An 18298-nucleotide genomic window follows, 5' to 3' on the forward strand; every position below is an offset into this window, starting at 1 on the left:
GTGGGGGGGGGCGGGGGCAGTGTCACTGTCTAAACTTTTACACCTGGTTATTCTGGTTTGTAGAGTGTATATCATGAGAAATCACAAGAATCCACATTGCTTAAAATCATTGTCTAGAGAACAGAAAAGGAAGAAACTCCCAGAATATATGTTGAATCAGTGAATCTATAAGCGGGCTATGTGATGTTTTAAAATATCCGCAAAAATGTGAAGATACTTGGGTGCCTGGGTGGCTCAGTCAGTTAAGCGTCTGATTCTTTATTTTGGCTCAAGTCATGATCTCACGGTTTGTGAGTTTGAGCCCTGTGTTGGGCTCTATGCTGACAGCATGGAGCCTGCTTGGGATTCTCTCTCTCCCTCTCTCTCTCTCTCTCTCTCTCTCTCTCTCTCTCTCTCCCCACCCTCCTCCCCCGCCCCCAGTAAATAAACTTAAAAAAAATAATGTGAAGATACTCATAGCATTCAGGAAGTCTAATCCATTGTACTCATTTTTCTTTTTTGCTTTTATGGCGTCTTTGTGAGTAACATGAAGCCTCCCTTAAGAATCAGGAGTTCGTTGCCTACTGTGTGTAGAGTTGTCAGTACCTCCAGATAATGTGATTTTATAGTGATGGAATAGGAATTTCTCCAGGTACAATGTGTGCACATCTAAATTGTATTCGTTTATTTATTATAAATATTTTATTTTTAAGTAATCTCTGCACTCAACGTGGGGCTCAAATTTCCAACCCCCAAATCAAGAGTTGCATGCTATGCCTACTGAGCCAGCCTGATTACTTAAGGATTAAATTGAAAACAAGTATTTAAAATAAAGGAAAGAAATCATATTTTAGAGTTAAATACTACATTACAATTTTTGTGTTTTAGCTAGAAGAACCACACCTCTTTTGGAATATATTAGAAATAGAAAATTAGAGAAGCAGGTAGGTTGACCTTTTTACCTGATAAATATCCTTCCTGTCTCTGCCACATTCGTGCAGACAATTTATACACATGCTTTTCCACGTCTTCAGAGGATTCGAGAAGAGAAGCGAGAAGAGCGAAGGAGGAGGGAGCTGGAGAAGAAGCGCTTACGGGAAGAAGAAAAGAGAAAAAAGAGAGATGAGGAGAGGTGTAAGAGAAAAGAAGCAGACAAACAGAAGAGAACAGCAGAGAGAGAAGTAAGGATTAAGGTAATCTTGAGGGGACCTCTCCTTTCGTTTTTCCAAAAGTAGTTCTGCTACAGGCATGCCTTTTAGGTGTTTAGCTCTTGCTACTTGTAAGGAAACTTTCAGTTAGCCTTGTCTCTTACTATTACAGTTCCATTTCTCTGCGATACAGCAGTGGTTCTCAAACTGTGTTCCCTGAGCCCTGGGGGTTCCTTGGGCATGCTGTGGGGGAGGTGGAGAAGGACCACCCAGCGGAGCCCCACACTTACATGTCAGAGTTGGGGCTTCTGCTTACGTTTCCATCAGAGAGAAGACTTCCTGACTAAAACGTACATGTTTGGAAACCACTGGCCCCATGTGCACTGGCCTTTCTAGATGAGGGCTCACTCCTGGTGTTGGGTGTTACCATTTTCTTTGCAGGAGCAGCAATGTTTCTACTCTCTTGCCCAATTTCTCCTTTGACTGATGCATTCATCTGGAAGGGTGGCTTCATGCACAGAAGGAGGTCTTTCCAGTGTAAAATATGTTGCCCCAGTTTGAGCCAGCCCTTACTTCTTAGTCTTCTGCTCAGATGACCTTACTAACCCTAGACTTCAACCTAATGTGTACCTCCCCTCATTGCACAAAGTGTTTGAGATGCTTTATAGGGATTCATTAAAATTATATCAGAAAAAGAAAGAAAAGATCAGGACTTGGGGGAAGATAGAGTAGAAAGGGAAAGGATGGGGAAGAGATCATAGTCACCATAATTGAGCAATAGACTGGTTTCTGGTATGCTTGATCAGAAACAGTGTCATTATCCATGAAGGAAAAATAGGCCAGTTCTTTAAGGAAGGTGAGGCTTTTTCTAGGCTTTTGCTTCTAAATCAGTTTTTCCTGTAGGTGGTCACATGGGGCTCACTGGCTGAAGGGAACAATTTCTTCACAAAACTTGTACAAAAACACACAACTGTGTGTATCCTTGAGGCCTGGCTAGGTTTGCTGCAGGAACAGGTAGCCTCACACCAGTTCACGCAAGGAGTCTGTTGGTGGTGGGCTGTGGCTGTCGGTCACCGCTTACCGTTACTGCCCAGGACCCGGCGACCAAGGCTGCACGTTGGCATTTGCTTCCACAGCCCTTATGACCAGGCAGGAACGTGTGATGCTGCAGGTCGTATGCCCATGTTTCTCTTCTGCCCACGTTTCACTGGCCAAAGCAAGTCACACGGCGGTACCTAACCTCAGGTTGGGGGCATGTTTAGGAAGCACCAGGAGGAGAACCAGAAGTATCTGATGAACAGCACTAAGGAGTAATTTCCAAAGACTGTTTCTTCAGGTGTCTCTCTTGAAGTTTAAAGGCAGTGCGGGGCGCCTGGGTGGCCCAGTCGGTTAAGCATCCAACTTCAGCTCAGGTCACGATCTCGCAGTCTGTGAGTTCGAGCCCCGCGTCAGGGTCTGGGCTGATGGCTCAGAGCCTGGAGCCTGCTTCCGATTCTGTGTCTCCTTCTCTCTCTGCCCCTCCCCCGTTCATGCTCTGTCTCTCTCTGTCCCAAAAATAAATAAACGTTAAAAAAAAAATTTTTTTTAAATAAAGGCAGTGTTGAAAACCTTATCTAGATGAAAGGTGTGGGGCAGGTCATGTCCCTCGAGCACATTTGCTGCAAAGACAGCACCTGGATGGGCAAGATGAGTGGGGAACTGATTGTCCCACAGAAAGTATCTCCTAATCTGATAGCATTGATGAAATTGAGGAACCCAGCCAAGACTATCAAATAAACACGGTTCATTCCCCCCTCCGTCAGCAAGGACATAGCAAAACCAGGGTATTCCTCAGGAAACAACTCTGAGGTCATGTTTTTCATTCGTCCTTGTAGTTTTAGTGAACACACAAGTCTCCCAACAAAATTGTAGCAGATAGACTTCCTGTAACAAACTTTTCATCTCCAACAGCATAAATCAACAGCCCTGGAAAGGTAATCAATAAAATTAAACCTTAATATTACAGAGAAACCTTAAGCATTAATCCTGACAGAAATTCAGTTCTGTCATGGCCAGGCACCGAATAGATATACGTTTAATAGAAATTTTGTGGCCACCGATGTGGAAATATTATCTAACCTTCTCATTTATCTTTCTAAACACGGAATCATAGCTAACCCAGTGCCTAATCTTTACACTCCAAAAGTACTTTTGTCAGTAACGCTGAGAGTTTTTCAGGAATAATGACACTTGTAGCTTATAATTTCAGTTTTAATTTTAAGTAAGGCTTAAAGTATTTGGAATATAGCATTCATTTTACTTTTACATTTTAAATTATGGAATTAGGAGCGCCTGGGTGGCTCAGTCGGTTGAGCATCCGACTTTGGCACAGGTCATGATATCACAGTTCGTGAGTCTGAGCCCTGCCTCGGGCTCTGTGCTAATAGCTCAGAGCCTGGAGCCTGCTTCGAATTCTGTATCTCCCTCTCTATCTGCCCCTCCTCCGCTCACACTCTCTCTCTCTCTCTTTCTCTCTCAAAAATAAATAAGCATCAAAAAAAAATTTACAAAAAAAATAAATTATGGAATTAGAGTCCGAAATAAGTCAAAGAAATAAAAAACAAAATTATACCACTGAAAGTAAACATATGTTCCTTCCTGTAGAAAAAAATAAGTCAAAACATAAAGAAAGCAAGAGAAAGGGTTATTCTTGTTCAAATCTGGTAAAACAAAATCTTGGTGGCAGGTTAGACCACAATGGCATAGGTAATCAACAGCCTGTGTCCTTAGGGGAGTGTCTGGTGTCTAGACCTGATTACACACAGCCACGCCCAAGGTTTGCCTTTAATGAGCATCTGTGCTCATTTTCAGGATTTCTGACTTAAGAATCATTTGGAGAGTTAAAATTCTTTTGTAACCTGAAAAATAAAATCAGTGAAGAAATGCTAAAAGAGTTTATCAATATCATAAAAATACAGATGCAGAGAGATATCCTCAGGCTATTTTTAACATAAAGGAAACTGATACAAGGAAAGCAACCCAGCTGTTTTTATTTTCCTCTGAGGACTCTAAAACTAGGTGATGAGCTTAAGCTGAAGTAGGAAGTTAGAGATACAATACAAAGTTACATATACAATTCCTGAGTACACAAATTGTGGACAATAGATGACATTAGTTGTGTGATCTTTTCTACAAAGCTTATTAAAAACCAAGGTGGACTGCGTGGAAGCACGCAAGACCTGGCCTCTGTTCCTCCTCCCCCTCCCTCTTCCCTCCCCCGCCTCCCTCTTCCCCTCTCCTTCCTCCTCCCTCCATCTTCCTCCTTCCTCTCCCCTCCCTCCCTCTTCCCTCCCCCACCTCCCTGAATCTCCTGCCTCTCTGTCTCCTCCTCCCTCTGGTTTCACCTTAGGCCTCTGCTTGCTTCCTTCTACTGGGAGTTTCCCCCAAGACTTACAGTTTCTCTTAAGTGTCTCGTTCTCATTATCTGGTCTCTATTCATGTCTAACCTCCACAGAGAGTCCCTCCATGACCCCCTTGAGAACCCATTCCTGCTCTTACTCTCACCCCACATCTCTCTGGGGATTTGTGTGTGTGTGTGTGTGTGTGTGTGTGTGTGTGTGTGTGTGTGTGTTTTCTGTTCTATTAGTTGTTTGTAGCATTTCACGCCATCTAAGATTATCTGGTTCACTTTTTCTATTTTGTCACCGCGTACACTGTTCTCCCCCTCCCCCCCATGGCCACCACTGCCTCAGCTAGAATGTACTGTGGATTCCTTCACTGTGGGCACTTGTCTCTTACTCACAACTGTATTCCTAACACCTGACACAAGGACTTTTTCCCTAGTTCTGGCACATAGCTCCTAAAACCCTTGCAACCCCCGGAGTGATAAGAGCATCTTCTCTGTGCCAGTGAGGTGACAGGTGGCTGAGGCCTTGGTAGCTTCAGGATAAGAGCTGATTGTCAGAAAGACTGGGTGTGATTAGAGGGTTGGAACACTCAGCCAGCCCTGTGACCTCAAGAGATGGGAGAGGGCTGGAGATTGAATTCAGTCCCCAGCCACCAATGATTTAATCATTTGTAGACATGTAGTGGAGCCTCCATAGAGTTCCCTAAAGTATGGGGTCCAGAGAGCATCCAAGCTGGTGAACACATCAAGGTGCAGGAGGGTTCTGCTGATGGAGAGGGCCTGGAGGCTCTGAGCCATTCCCCCGTACCTTGCACGGAACACCTCTTTGATCTAGCCGTCCCTGCGCTGTGTCCTTTGTAATAATCCAGTGACCTAGTTCCTGCACTGTGTCCTTTGTAGTAATTCAGTGACCTAGTCTAGCCGTCCCTGCACTGTGTCCTTTGTAATAATCCAGTGACCTAGTCTAGCTGTCCCTGCAGTGTCCTTTGTAATAATCCAGTGACCTGGTTCCTGCATTGTGTCCTTTGTAATAATCCAGTGACCTAGTGTAGCCGTCCCTGCACTGTGTCCTTTGTAATAATCCAGTGACCTAGTTCCTGTGAAGTTTTGCTGAGTTCCACAAGTTGTTCTCATTCAAGAACCCCTGAATATATAGCCAGTCAGTCATAGGTGCTAGTGGCAACTTGGGACTTTTGACTGGCATCTGAAGTGGGAACAGTTTTGTGGGGTGTGACATTAATTGCAACTAGGTGGTGTCAAAACTGAAATGAATTGTAGGATACCAGTCCGTGTTGAGAGTTGGAGAAATGGTTTTGGAAAAGACACCACACATTTGGTTTCAGAAGTATTGCAAGTAAAAACGATTCGTAGGTGCACTAAATTATTCATTGGATGGATGGGCAGGAACATAAACTGTTGTACTTCCCTGTGGTTTACTTCTAGGACCAGCATGTAATGCTTTTTTAGTTAAAAATGTGTCAATAGATATGTGAAAGAAAATGTGTCAATTCATAGAGCCCACAGACAGGAGAAGACTATGTAAGGTACTGCAACTTCCAGTGCTTGGCCTCACATTTTACCTGTTTTATTCTTAAATGAACTCATGTAGTTGAAACTTATCTGTGTGTCATTTTGCTGTAGTGCAATTTAAAATACGTTCACTTTTTCTTTTTTTTTTTTTAATTTTTTTTTTCAACGTTTATTTATTTTTGGGACAGAGAGAGACAGAGCATGAACGGGGGAGGGGCAGAGAGAGAGGGAGACACAGAATCGGAAACAGGCTCCAGGCTCTGAGCCATCAGCCCAGAGCCTGACGCGGGGCTCGAACTCCCGGACCGCGAGATCGTGACCTGGCTGAAGTCGGATGCTTAACCGACTGCGCCACCCAGGCGCCCCTACGTTCACTTTTTCAAGTTAGAAAAAAATTCTCAGAAGTGTACCTTCTGTTTTTGTTTATAAACTGACTTGCCTGTGGCAGTTGAATTTCAAAGAGTAAACTACACAGAGAACAGCGAGGAGGGCCCAAATTCCACGACAGCCGCCTGCTCAGGCTGATTCAAGAAAGAGTAGGAAGTGTTCTGAAAAGTCTAAACTATTCTAAAAGTCATCAGTATAACGCAGCATTTTAGGGGCGCCTGGGTGGCGCAGTCGGTTAAGCGTCCGACTTCAGCCAGGTCACGATCTCGCGGTCTGTGAGTTCGAGCCCCGCGTCAGGCTCTGGGCTGATGGCTCAGAGCCTGGAGCCTGTTTCCGATTCTGTGTCTCCTTCTCTCTCTGCCCCTCCCCCGTTCATGCTCTGTCTCTCTCTGTCCCAAAAATAAATAAACGTTGAAAAAAAAAAAATTTAATAAAAAAAACACTTGTGCTCAATGTTGCTTTATGTTTTTAATTTTTTTTTAAAACAGCTTCGTTTATACCATATTCTAAAAGTGATATTTTACTGACATTATAATTTCTTAGCTTCTTAAGAAACCAGAAAAGGGAGAGGAACCAACCACTGAGAAGCCAAAAAAAAGAGGAGAGGAAATGGATACTAGAGATGGAGAACAGGAGTCCTGTCCTGGCTGTGCTGTCCGGAAACCCATGCCCTTGGGGAGCTCGCTGGAGGAGCCCGGGGAAAAGTGAGCCTGTGACTGTCACTGTGTCAGAGTCGTATGTGTCCTTTATCGTATTTCAAACTGTTTGTGGAATCGGGTTTTACCAAGATAATGCTTGCCCACATCCTTATTTCTTCTGGGTCACGCTAGGGGCTTGGTAAATGCATTTCGTCTGCAGCCTCAAGTCTGTCTTCAAAGCAGGAACATGTCCTGCTTCCAGTTCCTTAGCCGTTCCTGTCCTTGCTCCCTTTGGATTCCTGTTATCACTCTTTGGGTCTTCAGGATCTCCTTCCCAGTCTTGTCCAAGTGCTAGGATTCCTGTGTTGGTGTTACCATCCCTGTGGCCCTCCCGTGGAATCTGACCAGCAGCTGTGTGGATCCCAGTATTGCGCTAGCCCTGCCTGTCTCAGGCTAGGGGTCCTTGGGGCATGTACTTCTCTGCGTGCTTGTGACATGCAGGTCACGAAAGGAGCTTGAGCAGGGCTTGTGTGGAATGGGACAGACACTGTCTTTGCATGGGGGCCAGAGAGACCCGCCAGAACCTTGTCAGGTAGGAGCCCCTCCCTCTCGCCCCTGAGCCTCCTCAGGGTTTGGTCACCTCCCCACGGTCAGTGGGGCCACGTGTGTCTGGGCTTCTTGTTCCCCTGGCCCAGGGCTCCTGCTCGTGCACTGCATCTGGACACCCATGGAGCTTCCTGGATCCCAGGGCTGCTCTGCTTCCAAGGGGTCCAGAAGTGAATTTGCACTTGGATGTGAGATGGCAGGGTTGTGGGGTTAGGCTGCCATTTGCCCAGAAACATACCAGTCACAATGAATTCTTACTGTCTTTCTTATACAAAGAGTTGTGATAAAAAAAAATTTTTCCCTCTTTTTGGGGATTCCAGTTTATTGCTCAGTTTATGAAATTAATTTATGCATGATTATTAAATCTGTGATCTGTTAGGACTGTAGTTTCTGTTATATGTGTTTGTATTATTATCGCTTATGATATAGCAGTGCCTTTCGTCATGTTTCTGGCATGAATTCTCACTTTGCTTATAGATCTTTTTCTCCCCAGCAGTCCTGCTGCTTCTGTTTTGTGGGAAGTCAAAAATAGTGTGTGAGGACTTTTGCCTGTTGGTTGTGGACTTTAAGAAGCAAAGGAGCTAAGGAGCCACTTATTTATTTACTATTCATTTAAGAGTTTGATATATGTATAAAATTAGTAAATTTCAATTAATTGTAGCTACGCTTGAAGCAGAAACAAGGCTGTCAGTATCAGCTCTGTGTCATGATGAATGTATACCTGGGGCCCTAGGAAAGTCACTTGACCACTTTGGTCTCCGGTACTCTATCTGTAAAGGGGGTTGTTAGTCTACTTTGGGGGGTTACTAAGAGTTAGAAAAGTAAGTATACATAGTTCCTTACCACAGTGCCTATTCCTACGTGTCATTCAAGTTTAACAGTAGATACTGTCGTTACCATTGTCAGTTCATCTTTTAGCAGTTTTTTATTGAATGCCTATTACGTGCCCACTTGGCAGCATGGTGATGTGCAGACTGAGGTATTCCCTGCCTCTTCTGGAACTTGCGGTATGGACAGGCAGACAGGTTCTCATCAAGCAGTATGCCTGAGGTGACTGATAATTTGAATTGAATCACAGGTCACAGAATGAGAGCAATGAAGAGCAAAGGGAGTTGGACCGAAGATTCAGAGAAAAAGACCCTGAAACACAAAGATGCCACTTGGATGACAGTAGAAAGCAGAGAGCTCACTGTGAGTTTGACACGTTTTCGCGGAGAAATGAGGAGGAGCTGAGATGGGGGAAAGGAGGCCCCCCCGACAGAGGGAAGAAGGGGAGCCAGGACAGTGGCAACGCTGTGGAGACAGCAGAGCGGCCCGGGAAAGAGCAGAGGAGTGAAGGTGGCCCAGCAGCCAAAACGGAGCGCCCAGGAAACAAGGTTCTTCTGCTTGTTTGGGATCATCTTTCATTCATCAGCCGTAAAAGCACAAACAGCACATCTGCGGCTTTATGCCTGCTTTATCAGACGGAAGTTGTTTTAGTTAGCCCAAAGAGAGAAATCTGTGTAGGTGTCGGGGACTTAGGGTCACGCACTCTGCCAGTGGGAAGTCTGCCCCCACTGGGTCCGGTGCTCTTAGGGAGTGCACTGCCCTGACAGTTTGCATTTCATGACGCTTCAGGGAGCTTTCTTTTACGTGATTAACAATGTAGTGATTATTAGTAGATAGTCAAATGGCTCATAAATACTCATCAGTTAGGTGTGCACAGTCGACACAGGATTGGAGTGGCCTACTTAGACCAACAAACGGCTTTTCTTTCTTTTTTCTTTTTTTTTTCCCCAGAAGTTTGAGGTTAACTTTTACTCAGATCACATTGTTGTAGAGAAGCACTATTAATGGGGTCCCCTCCCTATAGGGCCAGGCCCCGTGGTGCCAGTGAGTCCCCCACAGCCTGGCCGCCCAGTGTCCAAGGGGAACACCCTCGTCCCACCCCATTCCCAACCTCGACAGGGACACTGTCTGCTGTCTGCATGGTTTTGTCATTGCTATATAAGTGCTATGTAAGTGGAAGCATACAGTGTGTGACCTGAGACTGTTTTTCTCACTCAGATCTGCCTTCTCTTCCAGTCACCCAGGGTGTTGCTGGTATTAGTGATGTTGATTTTTAAAATGTTTCCAGGGCAGGCAAAACCACAGGCAAGAGGAGAGCCTTCTTCACCCCTGGCTAATCACATCTGTGTCACCCAGGAGTTTCTCTAGTTTCCTTAATCTCAGGTACACCAGAACAGCCATGGGTCTTTTTGGTGGGAGGTGTTTATACGAACACTTGTTTTCAGCTCCCTTTTTTTGTAGCAGCAGTGAGCCCAGCTTTAGGCGTTGGGAGTCCTCTCCATGAACTCTGTGATGCTGTGGTGGAAATGAGGCGCCTTGTGCATAATGGCTCCTCCTTACGAGGCCTGGCAGGTTACGATGTTCTTTCAGTATCAGTGTTGACCCCCATCTGTGCACACCAGTGCTGCCCTGGTGAGAGCAGGACCATGTGTGTTGGCCCGGGCAGGAGGTGGCATGTGAACCCTGCCCTTCTCTCTGCACCCATGGGGCCTGCCGAGGCCTTTGCCACTCTCCTCCCTGGCCAGGCTTCCACCGGGGAAAAGGGCTGCTAAGTGCCCTGGCAGTGACTGTGGGGCCCTGCAGAAACACCTCCCCAGATATGCCCACCCAAGCTGCCCTGTCCTTGGGCCCCCAGGTGGCCACGGAAGGAGTGTAGGAGGCTTCCTTGAGGGGCTGGAAGCTCCCCTGAGCTGGGGTTTGGTTGTTCCTCCTCTCCGTCAGAGCAGAGCTACCTGGCTTCTGCTGTTCTGTCCTTCCCTGGCCTCACTGTGCTGATATCTGGAAACAGTTCCGTAGTGTCTTACTCACGTTGCTCAACCATCATTGCGTTTCTCCACCTCTAAGACTTGAATCAGATGATGGGTTGGTGTTTCCTATGAAGGGGCAGTTCAGGAATAACCCACATAGAAATCAACTCATTACAGACATCAGTAATTATTTAGTTCATGGCCCTAAAAAGCCGCCTCTGAGGGGCCATGCCTTGCTTTGTCTCAGGCCACATGTTCACCCTGCCTGGTAATTTAGAGGGGCTGAAATGTGTAAGTCTTCACCTCTGCCTGGGAGGGCAGACGCCGTGGTTCTGCTGGTTCTAGGGAGATCTGGGTTTGCACAGTAACCTTTTCCCAGATACTAATTTTTACCTTTTTTCAAGTTATTTTAAATATTAACTGTCTTTCTGTTCATGGCTTTTTTTTTTTTTTTTTTTTTTTTTTTTTTAAGCTTCAAAGTGCCTGGTTTCTGACATGAGATAGTGCTGTGAAAAAGGCAGATTTTTAGCTGATTTTTTTTAGGTAATTAGAGTTATCAGACCCTGGAAGTAGAGAAGTTGCTCCCTCCTGTGTTGCTGGCCTTTGGAAGGGTAACCCACTGCTCTGTCCTGGCAGGATCGGCCGTCCTTGCAGCTGTACCAGCCAAGAGTTCGCATCCGAGCACGAGAAGGTGGTAGGGGAACCTCTGTGGAGTGCCCTGGCAGGAACAAGGACGAGGCTGAAGATTCAGCACAGGGGGGTTCCCAGAAGAGCGAAGAGGCAGGGTGAGTCAGCGCACATGTTTGGGACCTCCCATTCGGCATTCTGTGGGTTAGAGAGGGCATTCTGGAAATGTACAAATCAGCCTTGAATCTAACCTGCAAAGTGAATTTACTCCTTATAAAGAAATCAGAAACTAGAAATATAAATGTGGCATAGAAACATCTAGAAACCATTCTTAAGAAAGAAGCAATCTTTTAAAAAATTGAAAAGTTGTCATAGATTTTATTATTTTTAGTATAAAGTAGTATGTATCATTTAGCCAAAATAGCCTGTACTTTGAGTTCTACACATTTGTAAGTGATCTGTTGGGATTCATATCACGTAGTATGTGAGCTATTGTTCGGGGGAAGGGAGGGCTCATATTCCATTGTAACTCGGTGATACAGACACCTGTGCCATCTGTCCTGAAGATTCCCCGAAGTCTGTATTGTGTTATAGCCCCTGTGATAGAACTTAACACTGTATAAAATCTGACAGCTTTAAGAATTGCCCTTTTAGCAATGTGGCCACTGACTTTTTTACAGTCTTTTGATGGATGTGCTCATGGTTTATAACCACCGTGATTTAAGGGTTGCTGAGACAACGTAAGGGCATTATTTTGGGACAAGGATAACTTAGTTATGGCATCTAGGGTTTTTCTTTTCGCAGTCTGAGGCAGTTTTATTTTGAAATGACTCATTGGAACTTTCTGCAGTTATGTGTTCTACAGTATTTTTTAATGTTAGTGAAATTTTTAAACATTAATGTATTTTTGGCACTATGCTTTGAACCACTTACTAAATAAAAATTTTAGTTGCTATGAATTTGAAGTCCAGTTGTACTTTTCCTACATCAAATTCTACATAATAAAACATTGCTTTTTAAAATGTAGCTTTAGGGGCGCCTGGGTGGCTCAGTCGGTTAAGCATCTGACTTCAGCTCAGGTCATGATCTCACACTTCGTGGGTTTGAGTCCCACGTCGGGCTCTGTGCCAACAGCTCAGAGCCTGGAGCCTGTTTCAGATTCTGTGTCTCCTTCTCTCTCTGCCCCTCCCCACTCTCGTGTTCTCTCTCAAAAAATGAATAAACATTTAAAAACAATTTTTTTTAAATAAATAAATAAAATGTAGCTTTAGTTATCTGAGAATTTTGCTGGTTGTATCTATTCCTTTCTAGATATGAAACATTTATCAAAAAACTTAGAATACTCATTTATCATTAAAAATGTCTGTCAGACATATAGTCTATTCCATGGCATTGCTATGCCCTTGCTCTTGACTCTGGAGCTCCAAGAATTTGGCGGGGGGAGGGGGCAAAGGACTTGCTGTGATTTAGTGAGGTCTATGTGACCTGGTGGGGTCAGCCCTGATGGAAAAAGGGTAGGTGGGTAGTAACTATTTAGATGTTGCAGGCTCTCTGGTCTCTGTTACAACTTGCAAACTCTGCCATTATGCAATACATAACAAATGGGCAGGGCTGTGTTCCAATAAGATTTTATTTATAAAGATACATAGCAGGCCATATTTGGCCTGTGGATCGTACTTTGCTGACTCCTACTTAGACTTTGGATCACACTGGATTTCCTGATCAGTGAGACACTGTGTCCTCACTGCTCACTTGGGCTTTGATCTGTAAACATAAGTACAGCTCAAAATAGAATAAGAATAAAGCCTTGAACACAAGACCTGAAACCATCAAATTTCTAGAAGGAAACACAGAGGGTTAGCTCCTTGATACCAGTCTTGGTGATAATTTTTTATATTTTGACACCAAAAGCAAAGGCAACAAAAGTAAAAATAAACAATGGAACCACATTGAACTGAAAAACTTCTTCACAGGAAAGGAACCTATCTATAAAATGAAGAGGCAGCTTATGGAGAGGAAGAAGATATCTTCAAACAGCATACCTAATAAGGGGTTAATATCCAAAATATGGAAAGAATTCATAACAACTCAATAGCAAAAAAAACCAAATTACCCAATTAAAAAAGAAAAAGGAGCAAAAGACCTGAATAGACATTTTTCCAAAGAAGACATCCAGATAGCCAACAGGTGCGTGAAAAGGTGCTCAGCATCACTCATCACCAGGGAAATACAAATCAAAACCACAATGAGATACCACCTCACACCTGTCAGAGTGGGTAAAATAAAAAAGACAAGAGAGCAAGTCTTGGCAGGGATGTGAAGGAAAGGGAACCCTCATGCAGCGTTGGTCGGAATGCCAAATGTTAGAGCCACTATGGTTTGCCAGCATGGAGGTTCCTCAAGAAATTAAAAATAGAACTACCATATGATCCATCTGTGCCACTGTGGGCATAGATCCAAAGGGAATTGGAAGCACTACCTCGAAGAGATATCTGTTCACATGGTTGTCACAGATTATTCACAGTAGCCAAGGTGTGGAAACAGCCTTAGTGTCCACTATGGGTGAATGGATAAAAAAAATGAAGTGAATATTATGCAGCCTTAAAAAAGGAAACCCTGCCATTTTCAACAACATGGATAAACTTGGAGAGCATTATACTAAGTGAAGTAAGCCAGACAGAAAAAGACAAATACTGCCTGCTATCCCTTATATATGTACAGCCTAAAAAAAAAAAAAGTCAAACTCCTAGAAACAGAGTAAAATGGTGGCTGCCGGGGACTAGGGCATGAGGGAAATAGGGAGAGGTTAGTGAATTTCTGTTATTCAGTTATAAGATTAATAGGTCAAGGGTCTAATGTATAACATAGTGACGATAGTTAATACTGTATTGTATAATTGGAACTTGCTAAGACAGAATTTTCTCACCAAAAAGAAGTAAATATGTGAGGTGCTATTTATTACTCAGTGTGAATCCTTTCATAATGTATGCATTTTACCAATCGGTATGTTGTATGCTTTAAATATATATTATAAATTTACTTGTCAATTATACCTCCATGCGACTGGAAAATAAGTAAATAAAAAGTAGCTACATCCTGTGAAAGATTCTTGAGATCTGTCCCCAGGGCTTCGCAGAAATCACTTTGAGATTACTGATTTAAAACAATAATACATTTGTATAATGGACTACTTCGGTATAAAACACTTCCATGTACACTCCCTAGTTTTGGCTTAGACTCATTTTTAAGATGGTTGGGCAGGACACGACACACATAATCTCCCTTTTACAAACTAAGAAACAGGTTTAGAGATGTCCAGCACTTGTTGCTGGCAAAGCCAAAAGCTGTTTTCATATTCGTAAAGTTTTTATTACTAATTACCCAGAAATAAGTTTTTGAGTTTATCACATGTCTAAGAAATGATAGAAGGGGCGCCTGGGTGGCGCAGTCGGTTAAGCATCCGACTTCAGCCAGGTCACGATCTCGCGGTCCGTGAGTTCAAGCTCCGCGTCAGGCTCTGGGCTGATGGCTCAGAGCCTGGAACCTGTCTCCAATTCTGTGTCTCCCTCTCTCTCTCTGCCTCTCCCCCGTTCATGCTCTGTCTCTCTCTGTCCCAAAAATAAATAAATGTTGAAAAAAAATTTTTTTTAAATAATAAGAAAGAAAGAAAGAAAGAAATGATAGAAATGTTAAAGAATATTCTTCACATGGGCATTGCCCATGGGAGCCCGTATTGTGGGGAGGGCTCCCATGACCAAGGAGTGGGGTGGGGTTGGCCACCTGTTGGTTCACTTTCTAGTAATTCCTTTGCAAAACTTTCTTTTTTCTGTTTCTCATTTTGGATTTGTTTTTGGTTTTATTCAGCAACTAAGTATTTTATTTTTATTTTTATTTTTCAGAGAGAGCACGAGCAAGGGAGAAGGGCAGAGGGAGGGAGACAATCCCAAGCAGGCTCCATTCTAAGCACAGACCCTGATGCAGGGCTCAATCCCACAACTCTGAGATCATGACCTGAGCGAAAATCAAGAGTTGGATGGTCAACCGACTGAGCACCGCCACCCCAGGCGCCCCACAGCTACCTAATAATTTTAGTAATTATATTTAAACATGAACATAGCAAAGCAGAGCATTAACTATCAGTATTTTAATGGCTCTCAGTCTTGCTAGTAAATTAGAAACACCAACTGACTGAAGTAATTCCTCAAATCTGACGTGAAATAGGTACCTTGAAGAATCTCACATACGTCTTTGGAAATAAGTTTTCACTTGCTTGATAATAGTATTACCAAGTAATTGTCTCCCACTTAATGAATCACATGACAGTGAAACACTTGGGGAGGGTGAGGTAGCTCACGGAGCAACAGGTTCTTTAATACAAGTCTTAGGAAGTCTAGTGGATCATGTGGCCCCAGGAACTAAGGAGAGGAGTGGTTATGGCTCAGCCGCAGTCGTGACATGGAGAGGACCTCGGGTGGAGAAGGGCATGAATTTCTTCACATTATGCCATGAGAAAGGATTTTTTATTTTCATCTGTATGAGTGAATTCTCATTTTTAAGTCTATTTTCTTAACTCTGATGAAAAGAGAGGTAATTATACTTTAGACAGATTTGTTTTCTGTTCTATTCTTCCTGTCTTTAAAATTAAGAACATGTCAGAGATTAAAATGGAGAATTTAAATGGATATTTGATCTATTCAATCCATGTTAATTACTACCAAAAAAAGAAAAAAAAAAGAGTGAAAATAAGTTTATTTTCAGAACAGTGTTCAGAGTCAAGAGGGTTGTTTTTTTGTTCGTTTGTTTGTTTTTCCCCAAGCAAATTAGCCTGCTTAAATCCACCAGGTAATTTCTTCAACCCAGTCTCAGCTTTAGTAAGGTTTAATGATAGTCATTATTATATGAAAATTCAGTTTAAATCCTTACTTTTAAAAGTTTGTCACTTCAGTCAAGTTTAGAAAAATGCTGTCTTCTCTGTGTGTTTCTGTTGGCCTGCATTTTGGTGGAAAGCTTACAACTTCTTGTAAGTGTCTATCCTTCTTTGTGTCAAAAGCATGTTTGTCTTGTAACATGTTAAATTTCTCCCCAAGTTCTTCACTGTTACACATCTAAAAAAATAATTACATAAGTAACTTTGTATGACTAAAAGGATAAAAGGTAAGGCATCTTGGCCAATTTAAACACAAGCAGTCTACCCCATAGAAGAATGGCATTTTTCAATGATAATAGCATTTTTAGTTGAATAAATTATTGTCATCATAGAAAAATCAAGGTGCCAAACTGAGAGCCGTGTGCCTACATATAATCTGCCCAGTTATACATGCACGAAGTAGCCACTTCCTGCATCACTGGGACCATGCTTTTTTTTTTTTTTAACGTTTATTTTTGAGAGACAGAGCGTGAGTGGGGGAGGGGCAGAGAGAGAGAGGGAGACACAGAATCTGAAGCAGACTCCAGGCTCTGAGCTGTCAACACAGAGCCTGACGCGGGGCTCGAACTCACGAACCGCGAGATCGTGACCTGAGCCAAAGTTGTACGTGTAATTGACTAAGCCACCCAGGTGCCCCAGGACCATACTTTCCTGAACCAAAAAATGGAACAATTGATTTGACAAAGGATTCTTGTGTCGCTCTGGTGTGAGGGCCAATATAGGAGATGCTGTTTGGGTACAAAACTGCTGGCGTTTCTTAGATGTCTTAACAGTGATAGAAACCATGATATTCACATTCAAGCCTTACTATGGACTAAACTTGGTCTCCACAGGGTTCACATGTTGAAGTCTTAACTGCTTCCTCAGTGTGGCTATATCTGGAGTAAAGAAGTAATCAGTGTTAAATGAGGTCATAAGTATGGGGCTCTGATCTGATAGGATTAGTGTCCTTGTAGGAGGAAACACCAAAAGGTGCCCACGTGTAAGTTAGGAATGCCTCACTAAGAACCAAAACAGCTAACACCTTGATCTTGAACTTCCAGCCTCTAGAACTGTGAGAAGTGTCTGTGGCTAAAGTGGCCCATCTGCAGTATTTTTTTTTTTCATTTTAATGTTTATTCATTTTTGAGACAGAGACAGAGTGCAAGTGGGGGAGGGGCAGAGAGAGAAGGAGACACAGATTCTGAAGCAGGCTCCAGGCTCTGAGCTGTCAGCACAGAGCCCGACGTGGGGCTCAAACCCACAAACTGCCAGATCATGACCTGAGCCAAAGTTGGATGCTTAACCAACTGAGCTACCCAGGTGCCCCCATCTATGGTATTTTGTTGTGGTGTCTGGAGCTGTGAGAAAGGCCTGTCACTGGAAACCCAAGGGCTAAGAGTGTGCAGGACATTAGGAAGGAAACCAGTGGTGGCTCCCCTCTCCTGGATCATTCCAACAAGATTTGGTCATTCCTGTGTTAGGAAGGAAATTCCTCAGGCAAAATTGCCATATCAAAATATAAAATGGAAATATCCTCACACTCAGCATTTGAACTCCTAACACTGCACCCTACAGACAGACCTGCACATGTACAGACAGTAAGCATGCCAGCTGTCCCTATGCTCTGCCCACTGCTCCTCAGCAGCCATGGCAGAATACAGACATTGAAATGTCCACAGTGTGTCACAAAATTACAAGTACGGGATGTGCTTTAAATAGTTTATAGATATACAGGATGTCTGTGCTAGAAAATGTCTGGAAAGATGTGTACCAACATGTAAGAACACGGTCAATCAATCTGCAACAAAGGAAGCAAGAACACACAATGGGGACAGGATAGTCTCCGCAGTAAATGGTGCTGGGTCTGGACAGCTACAGGCAGAAGAATGAAGACGGATCACTTTTCTACACCACACACAAAAATAAACCCCAAATGGATTAAACACCTAACAGTGAGACCCGAAACTGTAAAACTCCTCAAAGAAAACATAGGCCGTAATCTCATGGATTACTCAGCCTTAGCAACATATTTGTGGCTACCTCTCCTCAGGCAAGGGAAACAAAAGCAAAAACACCAAAAAGAAAATCTTTTGCACAGCAAAGGAAACCGCCAACAAAACAAAAAGGCAACCTACAGAATGGGAGAAGATATTTGTAAATGACATATTTGGTAAGGGGTTAGTATCCAAAATATATAAAGATTATACAAATCATTACTGGAAAAAAATAATCTGATTAATAAACAGGCAGAAGACCTGAATAGATATTTTCCCAAAGACACAGATGGTCAAAAG

At 43.4% G+C, this 18298-nt stretch overlaps 1 protein-coding gene across 3 annotated transcripts in view; it reads left to right on the forward strand.

Moving 5' to 3' along the window:
- The window catches only part of UPF3A (UPF3A regulator of nonsense mediated mRNA decay), a 30315-nt gene that overhangs the window by 9725 nt on the left and 2292 nt on the right, over positions 1 to 18298 (forward strand). Inside the window, exons 6-10 of one of the 3 annotated variants that reach the window (XM_032592537.1) lie at positions 868 to 923; positions 1014 to 1172; positions 6973 to 7133; positions 8752 to 9049; positions 11105 to 11253. In XM_032592537.1, the coding sequence (XP_032448428.1) occupies positions 868 to 923; positions 1014 to 1172; positions 6973 to 7133; positions 8752 to 9049; positions 11105 to 11253 (823 nt within the window). Of the gene's footprint in view, positions 1 to 867; positions 924 to 980; positions 1175 to 6972; positions 7134 to 8751; positions 9050 to 11104; positions 11254 to 18298 lie in introns of those variants that run through there. The other 2 variants (XM_030314577.2, XM_030314579.2) reach the window with 2 other exon arrangements.

This window comes from Lynx canadensis, chromosome A1 (assembly GCF_007474595.2).
Source record: "Lynx canadensis isolate LIC74 chromosome A1, mLynCan4.pri.v2, whole genome shotgun sequence".
NCBI classification, from domain to species: Eukaryota; Metazoa; Chordata; class Mammalia; order Carnivora; family Felidae; genus Lynx; species Lynx canadensis.